The sequence below is a fragment of the Halichoerus grypus genome, chromosome 4 (genome assembly GCF_964656455.1).
Source record: "Halichoerus grypus chromosome 4, mHalGry1.hap1.1, whole genome shotgun sequence".
Classification (NCBI taxonomy): domain Eukaryota; kingdom Metazoa; phylum Chordata; class Mammalia; order Carnivora; family Phocidae; genus Halichoerus; species Halichoerus grypus.
This window is the reverse complement of record NC_135715.1, coordinates 159,630,873-159,645,225: the sequence shown is the minus strand read 5'-3', so window position 1 is coordinate 159,645,225 and position 14,353 is coordinate 159,630,873. Positions and strand designations below refer to the sequence as shown.

Here is a 14,353-nt window from a genome sequence, read left to right as displayed (position 1 = left end):
GGGGGCAGAGGGAGAAGCAGGCTCCCCACTGAGCAGGGATCCCAGGACCTGAGATCATGACCTGAGCCGAAGGTAGATGCTTAACCAACTGAGCCACCCAGGCGACCCTATTTATTTTAGAGAGAGATATTTTAGAGAGAGAGAGCATGTACACGCATGGGGGTGGGTAGGGCAGAGGGAGAAGGAGAGAGAGAATCTCAAGCAGACTCCCTGCTGAGCATGGAGCCCAACTCGGGGCTTGATCTCACAACCCTGAGATCATGACCTGAGATAAAATCAAGAGTTGGATGCTTAACTGACTCAGCCACCCAGGCGCCCTGTTTGAAATTTAAAAAAAGAAAGAAAAAGACTATTACTCTTTAAGGCTAAAGAACAAATAAGCTACTTTGAATTCTTCTAGGGAACACAAATGAAGATAACAGACATGGAAATAGTGGTTTGCAAATCATAGGGAACAAAGTTTTTTTTACAAAGTCTGTTCAAAGAATAAATGAAGACATTTCTTCAAATCTTACCCAGATCATACTGTGATTATTATATGTCAAAAATATATTGATATTCAGAAATGTTCAAATACTAATTCAGGCAGGAATTTCTTTTAAAGCATATAGTTTATAATATCACACTGAAATCACTTTAATATCACTGAAATACTTACCTTTTGAGATTTGGCTCCTTTAAAGAGAGAGGAGTACACCTTCTTCTTCGGCTTGGTGGCTCTAAAGATGGATTTTCTGACTTATTTTCAGCTTTAGCAGCATTATTTGCAACAAAACTGGTATTTGTCAAGTCCTGTAGTGTTCTACCACCTGCAAAGAATATTATTTTCACAAATATTTATAAACATATGTAAAGAGAAATGGGATATCCTCATATAAAATAGATATGGGATATTTAGTGGTTTGCAAATTACTGGCAGCAAATTTTTAAACTTAGCAATAATCAAGTTATAATTTTGAATATTACAATAATAGCACTGAAATTATTTGTGAATCAGTTTTTTCCCCCAGCAATGAGAAGAGACTTAAAATTTGAAACAACCTACCAAAGTATACCATAACATTTTTATTCTGAAATCACATATAGGCTGATAAAAATCCTTCACGGGTCAACTCTATTCACAGAATCATACAAATTACTGCACATTCATTCAACATTTGTATCAACTGCTTACTCTGTGAAAGGTATCATAAGGAACAGAGAGAAGCAAGATGGCTCACCAGTCCTCTATCATGGACTGTAACTCTAGATTTTTGCACTTCTTTTTAGTATTCCTTTTACCCGGAATGGCCTTATCCATCAAAATCCTAGTGTTCTCTAACTTGAAAAGATATCTGTACCCCCATGTTCACAGCAGCATTATGTACAAAAGCCAAGACATAGAAACAACCTAAGTGTCCATCGATGGATGAATGGATAAAGTTGTGGGGGGTGTGTGCCTATATGTTACTATTATATGCATATTACTCAGTTATTAAAAAATGAGGAAATCCTACCATTTGAGATAACACATATGGACCTTGAATGCATTATGCTAAGTGAAATAAGTCATACACAGAAAAACAAATACTGTAGGATCTCACATCAGGAATTTAAAAAAAAAAAAAAAATCAAAACAAAAAACCAAAACCCAAACCCAGAAAAAGAGATCAGACTTGTGGTTACCAGAGGTGGCAGAGGGTGGAGAGAGGGGGAAAAAGAGGAAGGTAGTCAAAAGGTACAAACTTCCAGTTATAAGATAAATAAGGACTAAGGTTAAGAGGGGGCGCCTGGGTGGCTCAGTTGGTTGAGCATCCAACTCTTGATTTCGGCTCAGGTTGTGATCTCAGAATTGTGAAATCAAGCCCCAAATTGGGCTCCACGCGTGGAGCCTGCTTAGGATTGTCTCTCTCTCTCTTTTTTTAAGATTTTATTTATTTCACAGAGAAAGTCTCTCCCTCTTCCCCTGCTCTTCAACCCCACCCCTCCCTCTCTAAAAAAAAAAAGTTAAGAGAGTAAACCCCAAGAGTTCTTATCACAAGGAGAAAACTTTTTTTCTTTTTTCTTTTCTGTTTACTTTATCCATCTGACATGATGGATGTTAGCTGAACCTACTGTGATAACCATTTCATAATACATGTAAATCCAACCATCAAGCTGTATGCCTTAAAGTTATACAGTAATATAAATTATTTCTTAATAAAATGGGGAAAAAAATTCTAGTATTCTGCATACATATATATTCAAATGTTAGTCTCCCAGTAGAAAATTTTGATTGATATGGGAATGTCCAATGTCACAAAATTTCTAATAATGAAGGAACATCCTTAGGATCCAATGTTTAAGGGGAAAAAATGGGATAACTAATGTTATATATAGCATGCCTTCAGATATATATTTTTAAATTCCATAGATTCAACTCTGTATGCACATGCCAAAATGTTGACTGCAGTTCTTTGGGTGATTGTTTTTCCTCCTATTTTCTGATTTTCTACTTTCAATTTTCTGCAATGAGTATTCTTTTAATAACTAGGGGAAAATAAAAAGTAAACACTAAAGATAAAAATCCTACCTATCCTTTACGGTCTAAAATGCTACCTATTTCATGATGTCTTTGCAGGTTCCTCTTGTCCAAACCCCTCCCCATATATCTGTTAGCACATGTGTGCTTTTATTAGAGCATTCACCACATTTACCACTGTATTTCTTATTTGTTATTTTTGGATACATGTATTCTGAGGAAAGGATTTGGTACTACTTTTTTTTTTTTAAAGATTTGTCAGAGAGAGAGAGCACAAGCAGGGGGAGCGGTAGGCAGAGGGAGAAGCAGGATCCCCACTGAGCAAGGAGCCTGATATGGGACTCGATCCCAGGACCCTGGGATCATAACCTGAGCTGAAGGCAGATGCTTAACTGACTGAGCCACCCAGGTGTCCCAGGATTTGGTATTACTTATTTTTTAATCCTCTAAAACACCAAATCAGACAACTTTGTGGTAAAGGCCAAATCTGTTTTTTAGGTTATAAATATCCAAGACACTACTCTGTTATCTTCCTAAAATATTAAACTTTCTTTAAATTCCTTTATATTGTTTCTACAGTTCAGGCTACACAATTAAATACTGTTCCTAACTCCATAAAAATAGCAGTTACAACAGAAAATACTGGTTAAGTGAAAAAAGACAATACTTTTAAAACTTGGTCACTTCAGCTATTGACCTACCTATTCCTGATTTTTGTGTTCTCTGGTTGAATTTCATCCCTTTCATCTTCTCATGTTCATCATCACTTACTTGAAAGACTGGTGAGCTCTCCATGGCAAAATTTTCTTTTATCATCAGATTTTTACTAGGAGAAGTACTCAGAGGTACTGACTCCTCATGCATACTCTTAAAGGAAGAATCTTGTATGTTAGATGAATATACCTGAGATAAAGATTGAAACACCTCTTTGTAAAAGTCTGGCTTCGTTTTGACAACTCTCTCATTTTCTGAATTTTTTTCCTCACCAGCTTGTCCAGATTCAACTGATATTCCCTGGTCAGTGTCAGATATTATCTGCATTACCTTATGGCTATCTGAAGAAGGATAGACGGTCTTCCTTTTCTTTGATTTAGATGCCGTTTTGTTTACTTTTCTGCCCTGGCCCTCTCTTTCTTTTACCACTTCCACAAAAGGGATAGCTCTTTTTTCATTCAGAGTTGTGGAGCTTTCCTTCAGATTCTCCTGTAGGTCCCTATGCTTACCAGGATCAGAATCTGCTTCATTAGTAACATATTTTAAACCTGATTCTAGGGAGACAGACGTCTGTAAAGAATCTGATAACTGCGAAATAGATTTGTTTTTACCTTTTGCAAAAATCTTTGCCTTGCCTGATGATTCTTTCCCATGCTTTTTAACTAGTTTGTAAGGATTTGAAATTTGATCACAATTTTCCTTTTCATTACTATCAATTTCCATAGAGTATCCACTGATGATACCTTGGCATTCAAGTCTTTGTTTAGATATATTTACTTGAAAAGCAAGATCTTTTGTACAGCTTTCTTGATCATGCACATCTTTATCATTATCCCCATATATTTGGTACTTTTCAGAAATTATTTCTGTCTTTCGATTTACTTTCTGCCTAAGTTTCTTATTTATTTTTGATTCATTTTGCTGGGCAGGTTGCGTTTCAGTCACATGCTTTTTTAAACCCAACACATTCTGTGTCTCATAATCATACAAATTTCCATTATTGTGGGTGGAAAGATAAGCTGTTTGTAATTCACTTGTGACTTCTAATTTTTCAGAAATGGTTTCTTTACCTGTTTGGGTTAGGGAAAAGAAGTTACCTTCTTCTGGGTCATACACACCTTTTTTTTTAAACTCATTTACTTGGTTCATTTCCACAACTATTTCTGTCTTCCGACTTACTTTCTGCCTGAGCCTCTTACTTATTTTTGATTCATTTTGCTTTGTAGGTGGCATATCAGTAACATGTTTTTTCACCCCCAAAATGTTTTGAGTCTCATAATGACATAAGTTCCTAATACCTCTGGTGGAAGGATCAGCTACCTGAGACTCATTTGTGTCTTCTAGGTTTTCGGGGATGATTTCTTTTTCCTTTTGCGTTACAGAATGTAAATTATCTTTTTCTGGGTCATGTATGCCTTTGTCATCATTCTCATATACTTGGTTGATTTTAGAAATTATTTCTGTCTTCCGACACACCTTTTGCCTAAGCTTCTTATCTATTTTTGATTCATTTTGACAAGCAGGTTGCATATCATGGATATGCTTTTCTATTCCCAGAACATTTTGAGTTTCATAATCAAATAGGCTTCTACTATCTTTGGTAGAAAGGGCAGGTGTTTGGAATTCACTTGGGCCTTTTATATTTTCAGGGATGATTTCTTTATCCTTCTGGGTTAGGAAGAAAGAACTACCCTTTTCTGGGAAATATACATTCTTGTCATTATCTAAATGATTCACTTCAGAAATTATTTCTGTCTTCCGATTTACTTTCTGCCTAAGATTCTTACGAACTTTTGATTCATTTTGCTGAACAGGGTACACATCAGTGATCTGCTTTTGCAAATCCAACACATTTTGGATCTCACAATCACACAGGTTTCCATTATCAATGGTGGAAAGAGCAGGTTTTTGAAACTCATCTGAAACTTTAAGGTTTCCAGAGATGGCTTCTTTATCCTCATGGGTTTGGAAGGAAAAGTTACCTTTTCCTGGGCCGTGCACATCTTTAGCAGTATCCCCATATGCTTTGTTTGTTTCAGAAATTATTTCTGTCTTCCGATTTACTTTCTGTCTAAGCTTCTCATTTATTTTTGATTCATTCTGCTGAGCAGGCTGCATATCAGTGACATGCTTTTTCAAATCTGACATATTCTGGGCCTCATAATCACATAAACTTTCATTACCTTTGGTGGAAAGATCAGCTGTTTGAAATTCACTTGTGACTTCTAGGTTTTCAGAAGTGGTTTCTTTATTCTTTTGGTTTGAGAATAAGTTACCTTTTTCTAACTTAGGAATCACAAATGTCTGCCTAGAAGCTTTACTTTTATGATAAGCTAAAGAACTCTGACCCATATCAAATTTACTCTCCTGCTGGAATTTATCTGAACTTTGGGAGAAAGAGTATGTTTCCTCTTGCTCATTTGTTACATGTATTCTTTTCTTTCTTTTATTACACTGTGTACTTTGTCGGTCGTCTTGATCAAAGCCATTATGAAGGGTTACTTTCTTCAGTATGTTCAACTGAGTCAGCTGCTCAGTACTGAAAATAAAATCTGGATCTTCTGAATCCCCTTTGCCATTTAAGACAACTGATCTTTTTTCTGGTCCATTTTCAACCATTTCGTCAATATTGATATCTGAACTATTTTTAAATTGTCTCTTTGATCTTTCTCTCTTTTTTTCAGAGCTTGAATCTTTCACTTTTCTGAAAGCTTTTATTTCACAATCATTTGATTTTTTATTGTTTTTATTTTTAGGCCCTGTTGAAACTGTAACAATTTTGCTTACTTCACTAGCAGTTAAATCCATGTCAGCATCATACACAGTTTTCTGCAACTGAAAGTCATCACTACCCTCAAATGGATTCATGTACTCTGCAGTAGGTTCACTTGTAGACTCCGATGAGTCAGGAAGGCACTGTATGTTTCCTTGCATTTTAATATTCTTTTCATTAGTATGATCATTCATTTCATTATTCCAATTTAATTCTGGACTTGAAATGTGTTGTTGATCTAAGTCTGTCCCATGAGAACTGTCAACAGAAGGATTATTTTTTTCCTGAGATGATACATGTTTTTTCCTTTCCGTTACATTACTGAGAGATGGTTTCTCCTTTCCGTGGCTGATTGACTGGACATTTTTCATCTCACTCATTAGAGAACTCATGGAATTTTGGTCTGAATGGAAATGACTTTCTATAAAATAAAGGGAAAGAAAATTCGGAAATAAGTAATGACAAGGAATTTGTTATTTTAAACAAATAAGATTAAAAATCAAGCTGTTTCACAGAAAGGATTCTGACAATGTGTTCTGTTCAGACACTTAGAAAGAATCTATGCTGATAAAAATAAAGTAGAATGATCAATGTATTCAGACATTTTACATGTGTATCTATGGAAAATATATACTAAGAATTCACTCTGCCTTGGCCCCAACAGTAGAGTATAGCTGACAGTAGAGCCATTAACATATATTTCTAAGTGGGAGGAGGCCAGCAACTGAACCCAAATAACAGTGATGACTCTGATAAGGATTACTATCAAAAGGCTATCAGCAGGCAGCTAAAGTTTATATAAATTATATATACACACATAAATTTTTATAAAGGAAAAACAATTCTATGCTCTAAATGAAATATACTTATGGCTCCATAATCCAATCTGCAAATCTATTATAAATACATCAGCCAGACTCCCCTGAAGGATTATTATTTTAGAAATAACCACGTAAATAAAACATAAGTGTCATCATTTTCTCTGGTTCAACCATTATCCAGGCTCAAGTTTTTGCTTTGGCTATAGATTTTGTGACATAAAACCTATTTAGGCCCCCAATTTTTTTGTCTATGAAAAGAAGATGAAACTAAATAAATATATGGTATTTTTCAATTTGTAAGCTAATAAGATAACAAGAAAAGCTCTTTAGGTGTACTCATTTCTAAATACTGCTCACGGAATAACAGCATTAGACCACTGTGGACCAGACATTTGTCAGCATGTTTACTTAAAAATTAAATTTTTTAACAGCAGTTTTAAATAGTGGAAGTTAGCAAGTCTATAACATAAGAGATCTAACTTATTAACTGTTTATACACCATGGGCCTCCAGAAAAAATCTGATGAATGTAACTTTTTAATACTAATATTCAAAATTAATTTTAAAAATTTCACCTTTGGGAAGGATATCAACAATAGAAACAATATCCCGGAATCATCTAAACCACACATATCGTGATTATTTTCTTTAAGAAATAACAATTCCAAGTTATACTGACTTGATAAAGGTTGTCTTGTTGATACCGAAGAGGGAATATCAGGTGATATCTTTGCTATAACATTGTCATCATCTTTATCTTTATCATCATCATCATCATCATCATTTGAAGTTAATGGAACCCTAAAGGCAAGTGGAAATGAATGAGGAATTTTGTATTTTACAAAAATTATTTAGAAAATTACATGGATAGTTCCTTTTATATTCCATTTATTTAAGATCCAACTACAAACCCACTCTGGTATCTTTTTATGTTCAATGAAGACAATTATAGGTAGGAAAGAGATAGTTTCTAATAGTTTAGAACCTGAAATAAAACAGGAATGCTTCTTATCCCCATATCCCCAGTGGCCTCAAAAAGATATAACTGATATAATCACTGGTTGGGCCATTAGGATAATAATACTAATAAAATGAATTAACTTCAAACATACTTATAAATACTCATATATAATATTTATAGCTTTGTTATAATTAATTTTATGGAATACCAAAACTGTCTCTAGTTTGAAACAAGTACAATTGTATGTAAAGTTACGTGTGAAGTAAAGTTTGCTATGTTTACAAAAGGCATACATGTAAACTAAAGCCATATTCTTGAAGTAGGTAAATCTATTCGGTGGGTGGGTGGGGGGATGGACATAGAAACCCACAGAAATAATTAAATTGACCTTGAATTCAAAGAATGAGGGTTAATATCCCTCAATGATAAAGATTTTACCCTGAATGCCAAACATATCACAGATACTTAAAAATTACTGATAATGATAACAATAAATATTGACAAATATTTGTTAAAAATTTAAAGGCAACTATTAGTAGAATAGCCATTGGGAGGAAATTTCTATGTCACTTGAAGAAACAGTTAACAAAAATAAACACATAGGAGAGAGATTCTGCTTCTGATAATGGACAAAGAGCTATTTTTGAATCAGCCCTATCAAACATAATGATGATAAATTCTGGATAAAATATTTTTAAATTACCTGAAGTAACTGGAGAGTAAACAAAAAGCAAGTAGATAATAAAGGGGTGTTAACACTTAAAAAAAGGTGAGTTTACAACCTCAGCCATGCCACATTTTTAAAAAGTTAGAAATCAATATTCTTACTGATTTAAGGTAAGAGTTAAGGACAATTAAAACAGCTGCAAAAGTGTGTTTGATGGGGGGAAATAACAGGAGAGGTAGAGAGGGGAGTCCCAAATTTTGTGTGTAAACTCCCCTGCCCCCCCCCCCCCCCCCAGTCTCTGGCTAACCCACAGATCATATATATGTGAGGAAGATTCCAACCAGCCCAGCTAAGGATAAAAGAACCAAAAGGAGATTTCATATGTTGCCCCCTACAGGGAAATAATAAGGTTGAGTTCAGATAAGGTAACTGCCTACTAAAATAAAATCATCAGGGGTGCCTGGGTGGCTTAGGTCATGATCTCAGGGTACTGGGATCAAACCCCGCATTGGGCTCCCTGCTCAGCAGGGAGTCTGCTTCTCCCTCTCTCTCTGCCCCTCTCCCTGCTTGTGTGCTCTCTTTCTCACTCTCTCTCAAATAAATAAAATCTTTAAATAATAAATAAATAAAATAAAAACATCAAGCTTGTTGGAGGAACACACCTGAATTCAGACTTTCTACAACATACACTCACAATATCCAGGATACAATCCAATATTATTCAAAATATAAAGTGTTAGGAAAAAGTGTTCAAACTCAAGAGAAAAAGATAACCAATAGAGAATGCTCCTGATATAAAATGCTCATGAAAATATGCTCAATATGAAAATATTGAGCATGAAAGTATTCTCAATATCATTAATCATCAGGGAAATCCAAATCAAAACCACAGTGAAATACCACTTCATACCAACTAGATGACTATCATCAAAAGGATAGATCATAACAAGTGTTGGTGAGGATGCAAAGAAACTGGGACCTAATACTTTGCTGATGGAAATGTAAAACAATGCAGCAGCTTTGTAAAACGGTTTGGCGGTTCCTCCCAAAGTTAAACATACAGTTTTATGACTCAGCAATTCTACTTGTAGGCATAAACTGAAAACTATGTCCACACAAAAGCTTTTACATGAATGTTCAAAGCACCATTGCTCATAATAGCCAAAAAGTAAAATAGCCAAATGTTCATTAACTGATGAATGGATAAACAAAATATGGTATATGCAAACAACAGAAAATTATTCAGTCATAAAAAGGAATGAAGTACTAATACATGCTATAAAATGGATGAAACTTGAAAATGTTATGCTCTGTGAAGGAAGCCATACAGAAAAGGCCACTTATTGTGTGATTCCATTCATATGGAATGTCCAAAATAGGCAAATCCATAGAGACAGAAAGCAGATTAATGATTGCCAGGGGACGGAGAAGAGGAGAAGGGAAGTGATTGTGAATGAATATAGGCTTTCTTTCTGAAGTGATGGAAATATTCTGGAATTAGTGGTGAGGCCTGCACAATTTTGTGAATATACTGAAATCCACTGTACACTTTAAAAGGATGCACTTCATGTTATGACAAACTTTGTCATGTGAATTATACCTCAAATTTAAAAAATAAGTGGAAGAAAGGAAATAAAGAGCAGAAACCAATGAAATATGAAATGGAAGAAAAATTGACAATACTATAGCCAGCTTGATAAATTAAAAAAAAAGGAGATACAAATTACCAATATCAGGGATGAGAGAAAGAACCCCACTACAGATGTCACAGGCATTGAAAGAATAACAGCATATTATAAACAACTTTATATACCAATAAATATGACTGCCTAGAAGAAATGGATGATTTTCTGGAAAAACAAGTATTTTCTAAATTGATTGAGAAGAAACAGACAATCTGAAAAGCCCCATATTTATTTAAGAAATCAAATTAATAATTAAAAACTCAGGCCCAAATTACTTCTCTTGTTAATTCTTTCAAACACATGAGGAAGAAATACCAGTTGCACAAACTCTTTCAAAAAATGGATAAAGAGGTAATACTTCTTACCTTGTTTTACAAAGCCAGCACAACTCTTATTAAAACTCATCAAAGAGGGGTGCCTGAGTGGCTCAGTCGGCTGGGCATCTGCCTTCAGCTCAGGTCATGTTCCCAGGGACCTGGTATGGAGTCCCGCGTTGGGCTCCCTGCTCAGCTGGGAGTCTCCCTCTGCCCCTCCCTCCCACTCATGCACACACACTCTCTGTCTCACAAAAATAAATAAAATCTTAAAAAAAAAACAACTCATCAAAATATAGTAAGATTATAGACCAATATCCCTTAAAAACACAGACAAAAAATTTTTTAAAAAGTTATCAATTCATACCATTAATATAGTAAGAATAATACACTATGACCAAGTGGAATTTATTTGAGAGATATAAATTTGGTTTAACGCAAATTGAAGTCACCACATTAACAGACAGGTGAAGTATATCTCAATTTTTTAAAAAAGTAAGTAAAATAAAGGAAATAATAAAGAGCAGACACCAATGAAATATGAAATAGAAGAAAAAACTGAGAAAACATTGATGAAACCAGATATAAAGGGGAAAGTCATGATTCTCTCCACAGATACAGAAGAAAAATTTTATAAAATTCAATACAAATTCATTATAAAAACACTGAGCAAACCAGAATAAGAAATGAATGTCTTTCTTCAACTTGCAAAAAAGGTGCTAACTTTTCAAAAGAAAAGACAGAAGCCACAGATAATAAAATAATACCTTTAAATTTCTAAAAGTAATTCCCAACCTAAAATTTTATAATTGCAAACATACTCTTTAGAATTGAAGATGAAATAAGTATGCTCCCAGAAAAACAAAAGCTGAATGAATGCATTGCCAGGACCTGCATTGAAAAAAGTAATGAAGAATTTCTTTCAGCAGAAGGAAAATTATCTTTAAAAGAAATATCAAAATGAAGGAAGCTTATTTGTGAATTTTACCTCAATAAAGAGGGGAAAACAACTGTGAATGGGTATGCAATTAAAAAATGCAGGAAGCAGGGCGCCTGGGGGGCTCAGTTGGTTAAGCATCTGCCTTCAGCTTGGTCCTGATCCCAAAGTCCTGGGATAGAGCCCAGGGTCAGGCTCCCTGCTCAGCAGGGAGTCTGCTTCTCCCTCTGACCCTCCCCCTTCTTGTGCGTGCGCGTCTGACCCTCCCCCTTCTTGTGCGTGCGCGTGTGCGCTCTCTCTTTCTCTCACTCTCTTTCAAATAAATAAAATCTTTTAAAAAAATGCAGGAAGCAATATGAAAAAATAGAAAACTTCAGTAGGTAATTTAAATGAATCTTGACTACACAAAACAATGAAAGTAGTAATTTGTGGGATTAAAATACATGTATTAAAGAGTTAAAAAAATCTAAGGATGAATGTTGCTATCACTAGAGTAGGAACAGTAGAAGAAAACAAGTTAATAGATAAAAAAATTAAATAATGGAAAATATTTTATTTAGAGAAAAAAGAATATAAAACAAGTTGCTCAAATAGAAAATAACGAGATGGCACATATAAATCCAATTATACTGTCAATGATATTAAATGCAAACATACTAAATATTCTAATTAAAAGAGATGTTACAATGAATTCATTTTTTTTTTAAAAAAGAACTTATATGCATTTTAAGTATAACAGAGTTTGAAAGTAAAGTTATAGAAAAAGATAAACCAGGGAAATGTTATATCAGACAAGTAGACTTTAAAGCAAGAATCATTTCTAGAAATAATTCATACTGATAAACAAGTCATCAGGAGAACAAATCAATCCTAAACTTATATGCATCTACTAACAACTTTAAAATACATAAGGTAAAAATTGACAAACTAAAAGGGAAATAGATGATTCCATAATCATAGTGGGAGACTTTAATGCATTTCCCTCAGTAGCTGATAGAATAAATAGACAAGAGAAGCAAGAAGGATATGGAAGTTCTGAACAATATAATCAATAAACTTGACTCAACTGACATATATAAAGTATTGCATCCAACAACCACAAAATACACATTCTTTTTATGTGCACCCAAAATATTTACCAAATTAGACCAAGTTGTGTCCTAATGCAAGTGTTAATATATTTCAAAAGACTAAAATCATTGATCTTTGTTTTGTAACTAATGGAAATCAGCTAGAAATCAAAAACAAAAAGTAATTAGAAAAAAAATACCCAGCTGATTAGAAACGTAATATGCTTGTTAATGATCCAAGGGTCAAAGAATGTATCAGAACAGAAAGTAGAAAATATTCTGAACTCCAAGATAATAAGGATATGACATATCAAAAATTGTGGGGTGCAGCTAAAGCAGTACTTACACAAAAATAAGCCTTAAATGCATATTTTTTTTAAAAGTCTGAAATTTAATAATCTAAACTAGCTTGAGAAACATATAATAACAGGAATAATAGAAGTTTTAAATTGAAAAGAAAGAAAAAGCAAAACAGAAAGAGAAATAATAAGGAGCAGACTAAATGCAAAAGGAAACAAATATACTAAAAAGAAAGATCTACATAGCCCAAAAGATAATTCATTTAGCGAAGATAAATAAAATTGATAACTCTCTAGAGCAAAAACTAATCAAGAAAAAATTTATAAAACCCAAAGAGTCAATATTAAGAAAAAGAGAACATCACTGCATACCCTACAAACATTAAACATGTAACTAGAGCTGTTATGAACAACTATATGCCAATAATTTGATATTTTAGATGAAATGGACAAACTTTACAAAAAATTAACAAACCAGACATAAGAAAAAATAGAAAACCTGAATATTCCTGTATCTATTAAAATGGGATGTTATCAAAAACCTTTCCACAAGAAAACCGCAGGCCCAGATAACTTCTCCCAAACATTTAAAGGAAAAAAATATTTACATAAGTACTTTTGGAAAACAAAAAATAAGTGCACTTATCAATTCATTTACTATGACCAGCATAATATAAATACCAGAACTTGACAAATTATTACAATAAAGAAATATAAAGCATCTTGATTATTAACATATAAGGAAAAATCCTTTAAAAAATTAGCAAGTAAAATTTAGTGATATATCAAGGATGTATCATCAGGAGCAGTTCATTGCAGAATTGTAATGGCGATTTAACATTCAAATATCAAATTCATTACATCAATAGAAAAAATCTTAAAAATAATTATATTAATAGAAAAAAGAAAAAAGTAATGTATTCTTGATAGTGACATAAAAAGCATTTGATAAAATTAAAAAGCCATTCATGAAAACCAGGAGTACAAAGGAACTTCTTTATCTCTTAAGGAGAATCTATAAGCAAACATATTAAATAATGGGAACACAATAAGAATGTCCACAATTAGTACTTTTATTAATTATTGAACAAAAAGTAGTCACTGCAACAAGATAAGAAAAAAATTAAAGGGCTACAAACTGAAGGGGAGAGAAGGAGAAACTGTCCCTATTTGTAAATAATAAAATTATATTCATAGAAAATGAAAAAAAAAACTACAGATAAACTATTAAAATTAATAACAAGGTCACTAGAAAGAAGGTCAATATTCAAAAATTTTATTTCTATATACTAGCATCAAGAAGAAAATGAAATTTAAAAACAGTAACATTCCGAATACCACTAAATATCTGATAAGTAGGAAAAATCTAAGATGTGCAATAACTATTCAAGAAAGTATAAAACTGAGAGAAAATACATAATATCTAAATAAATGATGATATACCATGTTCATAGATGGAACACTCAGTTTTATTACATGTCCATTTTCCCCAAACTGAACTATATTCCATGTAATCCCAATCAAAATTCCAAAAGAGAGAGAGAGAGAAAGAGAGTGTGTGTAAGTGCATGTGTGTATGTAAACTGGCAAGTTGATACAAAATTCACTTGGAA

The 14,353-nt window shown here is 33.5% G+C and overlaps 2 protein-coding genes across 7 annotated transcripts in view; one reads left to right on the top strand and one right to left on the bottom strand.

Annotated features, from left to right (window-relative positions):
• Positions 1 to 14,353, top strand: part of KCTD18 (potassium channel tetramerization domain containing 18) — a 99,525-nt gene that overhangs the window by 22,198 nt on the left and 62,974 nt on the right. The gene's annotated exons all lie outside the window — the stretch shown is intronic.
• SGO2 (shugoshin 2) overlaps positions 1 to 14,353 on the bottom strand; it is a 67,266-nt gene that overhangs the window by 12,261 nt on the left and 40,652 nt on the right. For 5 of the 6 annotated variants that reach the window (XR_013447318.1, XM_078071164.1, XM_078071165.1 and 2 more), the window contains 3 exons: positions 7,487 to 7,608; positions 3,202 to 6,408; positions 659 to 809 (listed from right to left, as the gene is read on the bottom strand). Coding sequence is in view for 5 of the 6 variants with exons in the window: in XM_078071164.1 (XP_077927290.1) it covers positions 659 to 809; positions 3,202 to 6,408; positions 7,487 to 7,608 (3,480 nt within the window). In the remaining variant the exon portion in view is untranslated. Of the gene's footprint in view, positions 1 to 658; positions 810 to 3,201; positions 6,409 to 7,486; positions 7,609 to 10,485; positions 10,657 to 14,353 lie in introns of those variants that run through there. The other variant, XM_078071166.1, reaches the window with a different exon arrangement.